This window comes from Emiliania huxleyi, assembly GCF_000372725.1.
Source record: "Emiliania huxleyi CCMP1516 unplaced genomic scaffold EMIHUscaffold_350, whole genome shotgun sequence".
In the NCBI taxonomy this organism is placed as follows: Eukaryota; Haptophyta; order Isochrysidales; family Noelaerhabdaceae; genus Emiliania; species Emiliania huxleyi.
In genome coordinates, this window is record NW_005199362.1 from 22,767 (window position 1) to 34,247 (window position 11,481).

The 11,481-nt window shown below is 63.3% G+C and overlaps 3 protein-coding genes across 3 annotated transcripts; all 3 read right to left on the minus strand.

The window, feature by feature from the left end:
* Window positions 1-308: 308 nt before the first annotated feature.
* On the minus strand, window positions 309-1,133 carry EMIHUDRAFT_242044 (hypothetical protein; the record flags this gene model as incomplete). Its single annotated transcript, XM_005772750.1, has 1 exon — window positions 309-1,133. The coding sequence occupies one exon, from the start codon at window positions 1,131-1,133 to the stop codon at window positions 309-311; it is 825 nt and encodes a 274-aa protein (XP_005772807.1).
* A 3,429-nt stretch (window positions 1,134-4,562) lies between these two features.
* EMIHUDRAFT_369099 (hypothetical protein) lies at window positions 4,563-5,535 on the minus strand. The gene is made up of 4 exons (XM_005772751.1): window positions 5,429-5,535; window positions 5,032-5,318; window positions 4,939-4,961; window positions 4,563-4,870 (listed from the first exon to the last, which is right to left on the minus strand). The coding sequence occupies exons 1-4, from the start codon at window positions 5,506-5,508 to the stop codon at window positions 4,676-4,678; spliced, it is 585 nt and encodes a 194-aa protein (XP_005772808.1). The 5' UTR covers window positions 5,509-5,535; the 3' UTR covers window positions 4,563-4,675.
* Window positions 5,536-9,234: 3,699 nt separating this feature from the next.
* On the minus strand, window positions 9,235-10,200 carry EMIHUDRAFT_242046 (hypothetical protein; the record flags this gene model as incomplete). Its single annotated transcript, XM_005772752.1, has 2 exons — window positions 9,235-9,924; window positions 10,108-10,200. 2 exons carry the CDS (start codon window positions 10,198-10,200, stop codon window positions 9,235-9,237), a joined length of 783 nt encoding a protein of 260 aa, XP_005772809.1.
* Between the last annotated feature and the right edge of the window lie 1,281 nt (window positions 10,201-11,481).

Consider the following 11,481-nt stretch of genomic DNA (forward strand, 5'->3'; position numbering starts at 1 on the left):
CGCGGACGTGCGGGCCTGATATCATACGCATGAAGTGCTCCGCGACGACGGGAGCTGGGGTGGTTGTACAGCCACGCAGGGGAAGCCGCTCGAGAAGCGCATAGTACACAGCGCACAGGGGTGTACGGACAGTCGGTGTGTATAGATCTCCACGTACGGCTCCACAGCGAGTGAGAGGAGTAGCGACTAAGACGGGACTGGTGACGCGCGGCTAGCCGCGAACAGACACGGATACCGGGCGGCGGGTATCCGCCGGTAACCCAAACAAACCCGCATGATGGCATAATCCATAAAAACACCCGTCCCGCTCAAACGTCCAGGCCCGTTGCCGCGGGGCAGCACTGGCACAGGTTCCTCAGCGGGTAGACGCAGAAGAGGCAGGCGAGGAAGACGATGGGGAAGGCCCCAAAGACCACCCCTCCGCCGTACGCGGCGGCCACCCCAGCGTTCTCCGACCAATCCAGCACGGCGTAGATGTAGGGCTCGCCGCCTGCCGTTCCGCCCGCCAGGTCGTAGATCAGGCTGAAGAGGACGTAGGTTATACCGTACAGCACCGGCACCCACATCTGATTGAGCCGCATCGGCAGGCCGGCGATGAGGAAGTCGCAGAGCGCCACCACAAAATTGACGCCGTGCGTGAAGCACGAGAGCACGGACGGCGGATCGGGCGAGTTCCAGTCGTAGACGAGCGCCCAGAAGAGCACGAATACGAAAAAGGGGGCGACGTAGGTGAGGACCTGCAGGGCGTATGTGAGACGGACGTAGCACGGAGTGGTGCCGTCTGGCTCCCCGTTTCTCGACGCGATGGCCAAGCCCGACACAACGGCGGCGAGGATGAGGTAAAAGAGCTCAAACAGCAGCGTCCAATGCGTGAGGTAGATGTACCACTCCGGCGCCGTCTCCCAGTCGTTGCTCTTGTGCTCCACCATGGACCAGATTGTGATCCCAAGCCAGAAGGCTGCCAGGCTCGCCCGCACTGCCAGGAAGGCCTCGGGCGGCGCGCAGCGGGCGAGATTGCTTGGCGTGGAGTAGGCCTGCCGCCAGGAAGGGAGCGCAAAGCACCAGCCCTCCCGGCAGTTCGCGATGAAGGCCACGTCCAGTACCTTTGGCTTCTGGGTTTCCGGAGTCTTCATTCCTGCGCTCGCAGGGCGTCGCAGCGTGCGAAAGCGATTCGGCGGAATGGGACGGCCGACGCAGTGGAAGTCATAAATCTCGAATTTCTTTTTGTGATTAAATTCGTTTTTTGCAGAAAAGAAAGAAAGAAAGCGGACAACCCAAGGGAGGGGTGGAGAGCGACGTTTTGCCGATTGCAAAATTCTTTTTCAAATTAGATATCGTTAGGTACGCGCCGCGTTGTTTGCAAAGCCAGGGGGAATGCAGCACGAAGCAGCTGGCACGTCGCCTGCCGACGCGCCGCTGCTTGGGAAGCGAGTCGAGCTCGGCGGGCTCTCCTCCCGCCCCGAGCTGAACGGGCAGCGGGGCGTGGCGCAGAGCTTCGAGGGCGGCCGGTACGCTGTGGCGCTCGAGGGCGGCGGCGAGAGCATGCGGGTGCGGCCGGGTAATCTGTCGCCGGCTGCGGCGGAGCCGGTGTCAGGCGGTGCCGTGGCAGTCTGCGATAAGGTCATTGCAGCGACTGAGCGAGGCGAGGAGGCGGCGGTGCTGGCGTGGCTTGACAGTGGCGGGCGGGCCGACGCGACGTACGAGAGAGGCAAGACTAGCGGCCTTACGCTCCTCATGTGCGCCGCCGGCCAAGGCCACGAGCGGTTGATTGAGCTGCTGCTGCGGCACGGCGCTGAGGTCAACCTGCAGGACAGCGACGGCGACACCGCGCTGGTGCACGCCGCCACCAACGGCCACGAGCGGGTGGTCGAGTTGCTGCTGCAGCACGGCGCTGAGATCAACCTGCAGAGCAGCGACGGCTCCTCCGTGCTGGCCCGTTCCTCGAGCTCTCCTCTCCGATTCTCCCCGCCGATTCCCCCACCGGGAATCTCGTTGGGATTCAGCCCGCCGCCGAGCCCGCCGGGAGAATCTCGTTGGGACAGCGACAACGACGATGCCGCGCTGTCGTTCCATGGCCCGGCGGAGGCCAAATGGCCAACCATTAGCGAGAGTATCGGCGCTGCGCTGAGGTCTGCCGGCGCGCGCCTTCCCCACTTGCTCCTCCCCTCCTGCGAGCCGGGCGAATAGGATCATGTCCCCGTGCCATTCTCCGCGCGCCCCTGCCGTTGCGGAATGCGTGGAGCTTCCCCGCCTCGTCTCGTGCACACCATCCAGCTCTCTTGCTGCTCTCTTGGATGCGCCCGAGCCCCCAACCCTCGCCAACCCCAGCCTTGCGAGGCCGCATGCCGCTCCGCAGTTTTCGCTAGAGTTTTCGCCGCCGCGGTGTCGGTTTTGTATCGTCCATGTCAAAAAGTTAACTAACCGGTGATTTTGACCGAGGAAAGACTGAAACCTTTTGACTCGCGCCCTGCCTCCGTCTCCGGCTTGCCCCTCATCTCTATCATGTCTCTAAAATAATATTTGGTATTACGAAAAACTGAGTAAACTGCTGGAGTCGACACGTACTGAGAGCCGTACAGACGAACGATACACACACCGAACCGCGTCACGAAGAGGGTGCAACCGAAAGCGTATCGTGTGTCAGACCGCTCGGCGCCCCGCCCGACAGCGTCTCGCCACCAGCCTCCTCCTCCCCCGCCGCCACCGCCTCGTGCCGCGCGTCCCTGGCTGCCACCTGAGCGGGCACGGACCTCGAGGCTCGTTTTGCGACGGCGTCGACCGGCCGCCGGTACTCCTCGCGCACGCCCAGGCCGACGGCGATGAAGCAGGCGGCGGCTGTCGCCGTCATGATCTCGTTCATCGCGTCGGGCGGGAGGAGGTCGTTGCCGACGATGAGCAGCGCGCACGACGCGTTGAGCAGCAGAACGAGGATGCCTGCGCTCATCCCCTCCTTGACCGGGTAGAGCAGCTCCGCGGCCAGCTCGTAGACGAGCGGCGTGGTGAGGCCTTGGGCGAAGCCGGCGACGACAAGGCTCAGCAGCAGCCCGGCCTGCGAGCGAGGCAGCGGCGGCGCCGCCCCAGCAGGCAGCAGCGAGCAGGGCAGCTGCAGCGTGAAGGCGGCCGTGGCGAAGACACAGATGCCGAGGCCGAAGACGATGCCGAGCTTGAGACGCCGCGGGTACCGGTCCATGGCGGCGCCAGCGAGGAGAGAGGCCGCGTTGATGGCGACGCCGTTGCCGAAGCCGATCCACGCGACGGCCTGGGAGGCGAGGCCCGGGCGGGAGGGGCCGGGCCCGAGAATGCCCTGAAGGCACCCCTGCCACCCCGACTGCGCGCCTATGTGTGCGAGGTTGCCCGAGATTGCGCGAGATTGCCCTCGAGATTGCGCGAGATTAGCCCCCCGACTGCGCGCCACTCAGCACAGCGGTGGACAGGACGAGCACGATGTAAGACCGGTGCCGCAGCGCCGCCCTCAAGCCTCCGAGCCAGCCGCCTCCGCCACCGCCGCCACCTCCGCCGCCCCCGCTGCCCCCGCCTTCGCCGCCGCCTCCGCCGCCCCCGCCGCCCCCGCCGCCCCCGCTGCCCCCGCCGCTGCCGCCTCCTCCGCCGCCGCCGCCCCCGCCGCCGTCGCCACTGCCTCCGCTGCTGCTGCGGGTCGGCAGCGCCGGATGTGCCGGGGAGTGCGGCGGCGGAAGCGGGCGGGGGGTCGGTGGCGGCGGCGGCTGCGGCGGCGCAGGGGCGGGGAGGAGGGCGGTGGAGGCGGAGGAGGCGGGCTGCGCCCCCGCCCCCTCCTCCGAGGACCTATACTCGCGGGTGATCTCGGGTGATCTCGGGTGATCTCGGGTGATCTCGGGCCATCTCGGGCCATCTCGGGCCATCTCGGGCCATCTCTTTGAGTTCCCTCCCCCCCACCCCTCCTCCGAGTACCCCAGCTGTTAGCAGCTAGGAAGTGGGACGGGCTCTCCGCCTCACTCCCTCCGAGGACCTGGCGGCGGCGGCGGCGGCGGAGGGGGGCAGCGGCGGCGCGGCGGGCAGGTAGACGACCGCGCAGGCGACCGAGGCGGCGGCGAGGGCGAGAGAGAGCCTGCGCTGTGACGATGCTGGGCCTGAGTGCGCCTCCTTCAGTGCGAGAAGACGGTGTTGTGCAGTGTGTGTTCAGAGCACCGCGTGAGTACGAGGGAGGCGAACGCAGTGGAATGCGGCCGAGTACGGCGGGCACGTGTGCTCTCGAGCGCGGGTTGGGAGACACAGACACGTCTTCCGCTTCTAGGGCTCAAGCGGAGATATGAAGAGATGCGGGGGGATATGGGGAGATATTCCGCTTCTAGGGCCGCGTGCCAAAACACGTTCGGGATCGCGGCGGGAGAGGGGGCGAGCCAGAGAGGGTTGAGGAACCCGACTGTCGTGCCGAGCGCGTTGGAGGTCTGCGCGATCGCCGTGGCGGTGGTGCGCTCCCTCTGCGGGAACCTGCAACCTCACAGCCGCGGCGTGAGTCGACCTCTGCAATTGAAATATCCCAAAGCGGGCAACACGCCGTTCACAGTTGTAGCTCACAGTGGCGGCGGTGCGCTCCGGTGCATCTCGGCGCGTCTCGGCGCATCTCGGCACCAGACGACGGCGAGGCGGGTGACCGAGCCCATGAAGAAGGGCCTGTGAACAGCGTCTCTTCACACCTCTAGCTGTGAATAGGTGACCGAGCCCATGAAGAAGGGCCTGAGAAGCGGGAGGGTGCGGGGTGAGGGGAAGGGAAGCTGTGAGACGACGAGCCCATGCAGACAGGGCCCTGCGGCGGCGATGAGGATCTGGCCGGCGTGGTACATTGCAAAGGCGGCGCCTGCAGGAAGGTCCCGAGAAGGTTCCGAGAAGGCTCCGAGAAGTGTCGGATAGAGGGGAATTGAACGCCTGCAGGAAGGCTCCGAGAAGGTTCCGAGAGGGCTCCTTTGGCCCGTGTGGCGGACGCAAGGAGAAGTCAGCGCCTACAGGAAGGTTCCGAGACGGTTCCGAGACGGTTCCGAGAAGTGTCGGACGCACAGGAGTAGTGAGCGCCGCTCTCGGCGAATCGCGGCCGCGCGCCGCCACTCGCCTCGGTGACGGCGATCGGGATGCAACGCAGCACATTCCCACCCATCAGCAGGCCGAGGCCCCACCAGATGCCGCGCTGCAGCCCGCGTGGCCGCTGCAGCACCGTCGTCTGCGCGTGGAAGCAGAGGACTCCGATGATGGGCCCCCAGTTGAGGAGCTGGTCGACGGTCGACTGCGTCAGCCGGCGGCCAAAGTACTCCTCCGCATGCTCGCGAGACACGGAGGAGAAGGAGAACCTGCGGCGACGCAGGCTTCCGGCGGCTAATCAGCACGTGGCATTTTCGGGCTGCGGGTGCAAACGCAGACACGCAGTTAACGAGATCATGTGGCATCTAGGAAAAGCTGCCATGCTAGGCACTGGTTCATGTTGGCGAGCGAGTAGTAGAAGAGGACGAACCAGCGGAGCCGGCTCGCCGAGTAGGCCATGGCACAGTTTGGAAGGCGGGCCGTCAGTCGCAAAAAAAGAAAAAAACCTAGTTTAGCCAAACAAATGAAGAGGCTGTGGACAAATCGCACACACATACCTGAGACTGACTAACTACAAACACCCATACCTTACAACTCACTACAAACACTGAGCGGGGCCCCGGCCCCCCGTCAGTCACTCATTATCATGCGAGCATCTCTCTGCGGCGCCTCCTCGGCTCCAGTCAGTGCTGGCCGCGCCAGTTCTGTGTTGGAGAGGCCGCGCGCGCCTTTGGCGCTGTGATCCACTCGTTGAGGACGCTTGTGAGGACCTCTCCCTTGTGAGAGGACCTCTCGTGAGGACCTCTCAGGAGGACCTCCGTCGTGAGGACCTCTTCTTCCGAAGTACCGCCCCCTTACACCTCCAAGTTTGTTCCGCCGTCACAGCGCTTCGACTTTTGACCAACAAGGACAAATTCAATGCGTCAAGATACAAGATTGAGTTCCTTCGCCGGCGAAGGATTCATCGATTGTTAGAAAAGGAGCTGAGCTATGTCTTGGAGTGTAGATTTTTCATCATGATGTGCACGGCACCTCTGTAACGGGGAACAACTTCCTCCTCCCTCAATCTGTGTAAGTCTCAGACACCTCTGTCTCTGTGTGAAGTTGGAGGTATGCACAGGTAAGCCATAGTCCAACGTCAGTCCGTAAAAAGAAAAAAATCACCTGCTGCGGGGAAGATCCGTGCTTCTGAGCTTCTGCGCACACTGGGTGATGCTGCACACCCATACCGTACAACAACCTACAAACGACGACGAGCAATGGCGAGAGGGAACTACAGTCGGTGTGCGACCGTCGGGTGTGTCGCGCAAGTATGTTAGTATCTGAGGGCTGGGGTTCTGAGGCTCACCCATTGAGGAAGTGAGGTACTGCTCCGCCCATCCGGATCCTGCTGTGTGCTGAAGCAACAAGCTCCCCTTGTAGCTCGATCGGTCACGCCGGCATCACCGCCGACGCCTCCTAGAGAGGTGATGGAGAGGGGGGACGACACTGGTCTGCTTCAGCAGCGTGCACCTCGATCCTTGTACTGTGTTTGTTATGACCCCCCCCCCCCCCCAATGAAAACACCAGTGAGGGAGGGCGAGACGATCGAGGGGTCCCGTACCATGCGGAATCGACCCTATCCAGTGCTCTGCTTCGCACTTACCAAGCACGCCTTAGAAACAGATTGAGGTGCGCAGATGGACCCTAGAGCAGTGCACACAGAACTACTGCCATATGACTCCAGAGTGATCCATGCAGATCACATGTTTTATGGCGGCCGATCTCTGATCATGTCGGATCAGAGCAGGTATCTCTCTCCCGCCTAATGCTCGGTCGCTCACCTATGGCTATTGGTTTGCCCGTCGATCCGATTCCACATCGACGGTCGAGAGATTGAGTGCAGGCGCACCGAAAAACGTCCGCACTAGTCCTCAGGCCGAGACTCGGACAGAGGTCCTCATGGGAGGTCCTCTCAGCACGAGAGAGGCTCTCACCTCACTCTTGAAGTGGCAAGAGGAGCTATTATTTCTCGGCTCGCTGAGGCCGCGCTGGCGCTTTTTCGCACAGCGAGAGTGTGAGCTGTGTGGGCCCTCTCCGATCGTGTACACCAGGCACCAAAAAAGGTCCACATTGACAAGAGGTCCTCAGGCGGACCTGAGCTAGAGGTCCTCAGGCGAAGGTCCTCACGAAAGGTCCTCAGCACGAGTCAGAGACGGTCTCTCCTCTCTCAAGCAAGTGGCTGTCAGACTGACTGAGGCTGCTATGCGGCAACACTAGGCCGCGCTGCACGCGCGGTGGGACGCAGCGGAGGGTGACCACGAGCCTCAGCGTGACGCACACTCAAACAGACAGAGTGGACGGTTCGATGTATTCAAACGGTCGTATTTTTGTGCAGGTCCGCTCGTGCAGTTGAAGCGTGAGTGAGTGAGTGAGTGAGTGAGTGAGTGAGTGAGTACCCACACACTCACTCTAGGTCAGTTGAATTGACACTCATGGGAGGTCCTCAGCACCACAGAGAGGCTCTCACCTCTCTCTTGAAGTGGCAAGAGGAGCAACTATTTGTCGGCTCGCTGAGGCCGCTCCTGACACATACACATTTCACAGCGAGAGTGTGAGCGGTGTGGGTCGTCTACGATCGTATGCACCAGGCACCGAAAGGTCCACATTGACAAGAGGTCCTCAGGCGAAGGTCCTCACGAAATCCGCAGCACGTGAGACGGTCTCTCCTCTCTCAAGCAAGTGGCTGTGACACCCTGAGTCAGACTGACTGAGGCTGCTGTGTTGCAGGAGCGCTAGGCTCACGCGCGGTGGGACGCAGCGGAGGGTGACCAGCCTCAGCGTGACACACGCAAACAGAGTAACCCTCAAGCAATCGGGATGTGTGGACGGTAAGAGTGGGTGATTTGGGTTGCACGAATGTGTGCACGAGCGATCGAATTGATGCGGTTTCGTGGGGCTAATACTTGCCTTTCTACATATCGATGTGTGAACACACTCGGAGCGAGATACCAGCTGAGAGAAAAGCATTGTTTATCATGGATGGATGCTTCCACGCACCCATAAGAGAGAGGCACAACAAACAAGCACAGAACTACTAGTGCCATAACCCATATGACTCCATGGTGATCCATGATACTTTTGATGGCGAACGATCTCCGATCATTTCGGATCAGCCAGGCACCGCCTATTGCTCGGTCGGCTCGCTCACCTATGGCTATTGGTATTGCCCGTCGATCCGATTCCACATCGATGGTCGAGTCCAGGCACCGACAAAGGTCCGCACTAGAGGTCCTCAGGCCGAGCGAGACTCAGGCAGAGGTCCTCATGGGAGGTCCTCAGCACCAGAGAGGCTCTCGCTTCTCTCGAAGTGGCAAGAGGAGCAACTATTTGTCGGCTCGCTGAGGCCTGGCACATTTTCACTCACAGCGGGTCTTCTCCCACCGATCGTGCACCCCAGGCACTAAGAGGTCCTCAGGCGGACGGACGGAGGGAGACTGAGGTCCTCAGGCGAAGGTCCTCACGAGAGGTCCTCATCACGAGAGACGGTCTCTCCGCTCAGCAAGTGGCTGTCAGACTGACTGAGGCTGCCATACGTTATGGCAGCGCTAGGCCGCTCACGCGCGATGGTACGCAGCGGAGGGTGCCCAGCTTCAGCGTAACACACACCCAAACAGAGTAACCCTCCAACAATCGGGATGCGGACGGTAAGGTGTATGCAGAAGGGTCGTGTTTTTGTGCTTAAAGGCGATCTGGTATGTTCATGGTAAGATATTAAATCGGCGATATACTTTTTTGAGTTTGTCGGTGTTCCATACGATGGTCACGCCACATCTCGTTCGCCCGCGTCCGCGCTTGGCGTTTTGCGGGTCGCTGCTCGTGGCCGCCCCCGATGTTGCTCCTGTCTGCCCTGTGTTTGGCGTCGGCGACGGTGTCGCCCTCCCTCTCGCCGCGCAGGCAACGCTGGCGCCATACCCCTCTCAAGATCCCATCTCCCTATCACTGTAGCTCTCTCGTCCTCTGTCGTCGTTTCACATTGCCCCAGGCACCACTTTTGTGTGTGGAGACGTTTCCCTTCGCCTTACCTTACCTTACCTGCACGGGGATCTCCCCTCTCTTTGGACCGTCCCGTTTTGAGATCTCTCGGTATAACTATAAGTGGGCGCCCGCCCGCAGCCTCCACGAGGGGGTCGCGCCCCCAATACATCACATCCCGGCTGGCCTGGGGGCATCGTAATCAGCGTCGGCGCTGCATTGCAGCCCTATCCTCGAGCCTGTGTCTCGCTCGAGCCTCGTGGAGCTCGTGGAGCCGTGGTAGCAGCCCAGCACAAAATTCCAATTCACCGCGTTGCCCGCAGCGCAGTACGGCCGCCGCAAGTCGACCTCCGCCGGACTCTGGACGACGTGATACTGATACTGGCCTCGCACGAATCGGCCGTTGCACGCGTCGAGGGCTGCGGCCGTCGGTCCGAAAATCGGAAACCCATCCAGCGCGTACGCCACCAGTTGCGTCTCATTGTTGCGCCAAAATGGGTGCTGCGGGCCAACGAAATGGTAGTGCCAGAGCGGCACCTGGGAGTACGGATGCCCCGCCCACGCGCGCTCCTCGAAGAGGAAACTGTTGTGCGCTGCCCACACGGGTGAGTAGATTGGGACGCCATTGCGCGCAAAGGCAATCGGCCCAGCTGCGGGTATCTCGATGGTGCGGCTCTTGTACTCGGGCCGCGGCAGCGTCAGCTTGTACGCTGCGGCGCATGGCGACGAGCGGCCCCGCGGTATGGAGATCTCGTGGTCCGGTATTGCGTTGAAGAAGAGCACGCGACGCTGACTCGCTGAGTCGATGCACGTCTCTCGCATGTTGCGGATACCTCCCGCAGGAGTGATGGGATCAGCGCCCTGCCGGAGGCTGAGGCACCGTCCTGACGAAAGCGCGTCGACCGAGAAGGCGCGAGTGCTGCCGCAGGACGCAGGTCCCCAACGGCCTCGGCGGTATCCTCCCAGCGACGACGGGCGCGAGATGCGAGCCGGCGGCGGGAGGCGAGCCGTCGGCGGCGGCGGCGGCGGCTCCTCCTCCTCTACCCAATAGCCCATCTTGTGGCTCATCGGCAAGCATGGGCCACATGTCTCCGGAATCTCCTCAGCGACGAATTCGCATGCGTCGTGCTCACTCATGCCGCGAGCGGACTGCAACCACTGAATGCGGCCGCCGCACGTGCCCCAAACGGTGCTGCACGCACTGTCGGCTCCGTCACAGTGCGCAGCCGCAGGAACGGTCAAGGCGGCCAGAAAGAGCAACGAGCGACAATACGCTGGCATCGATCGGGCGATGCTGCAGGCACTCACTCAAAAGGAGGTGGGCTGACTTTTCTTCTTTTCGTTGTGAGTGGTGCGCCACTCCGGTCCAGTTCTTTATTCTTTCGCCTGGCTCAAACAGATCCCCTACCTCATCGGAGCCCGAACCCTGGCTGTTGAATGTACAATGTCCACTATCAGCGAGTCCAGCGGCTCCACCATCGCCGAGTCGAGCAGCTCCACCGAGGCGGGCTCCAGCGCCACCGAGGCTGACTCGCCCAGCGCGTCGAGCGATGAGGAGGTCATACCCGCATGGGTCCTGCAGGCCTCGCTCGACTCTGCGGGCCTCTCTAGCACCGCCGGCGAGCGGCTGGCGCGACGCGACGCGAGTCGGCAGCGCCGAGCGGCGCGCAAGAGGCAGCGGCTGCTAGAGACGGACGTGACAGCAGCCGAAGCGGACGCGCGTCTCGCGCAGGAGTGTGCGGACGCGCGGCTCGCGGCGAGGCTTCAGCGCGAGGAGGAGGAGGCCGCCTCGCGTGAGGAAGAGGAGTCGCCCTTCGTCGACGCCGCCCGCCCGGCCTCGCTACCGCGCCCCGCCCCCCGCCGTGTCGCCGCCACCATCAGCCTCACGTCGTCGTCCGACTCGTCCGACGGCGAGGCCGACGCGAGCAGCAGCCTGCGCAGCCGCCTCGCCGCAAGGGCTGCGCCCGCAAGCCTTTCCCGCCAGAGGAGGCGGCAGCAGCGGCCGACTGCGGCGGCGGCGGAGGCGGCGGAGGACGCCTTCACCGCCGGCGCGAGTTGGAGCGACGCGGCGCCGCGCGCCGGCAGAGGCGGCGGCGGCGGGCGGCGACCAGGCAGCGGCGCGGCGCTGCTCGACTCTGTCCCGCGCGAGCTCAAGGCGGCGAGCGAGATGGCGCACGCGGCGTGAAGAGGCGCTGTTCACACCTCCAGCTGTGAACAGGCGAGCGAGATGGCGGAGGCGCCAGCGGGGTTGCAGGTCGCGCGGCTGTACGACTATCAGAGGGCTTGCCTCGCCTGGCTGCTGCAGCGCGAGGGCGCCTCGCCTTCCTCCTCCTCCTCCGCCTCCTCCGCCTCCGCCTCCTCCGCCTCCGCCTCCGCCTCCTCCTCCTCCGCCACCGCCTCCTCCTCCTCCTCCGCCTC

Bases quoted from the DNA above. Each gene is read 5' to 3' on its own strand.
- EMIHUDRAFT_369099 (XM_005772751.1), bottom strand. From the start codon at position 5,508: ATGGCCTACTCGGCGAGCCGGCTCCGCTGGTTCGTCCTCTTCTACTAC. The intron at 5,319-5,428 runs GCAGCTTTTCCT...GCGTCGCCGCAG, and splicing joins ATGAACCAGTGCCTAGCATG to GTTCTCCTTCTCCTCCGTGT. The intron at 4,871-4,938 runs GAGCCCTCTCGG...CGACACTTCTCG, and splicing joins GTCCGCCACACGGGCCAAAG to GAGCCTTCTCGGAACCTTCT.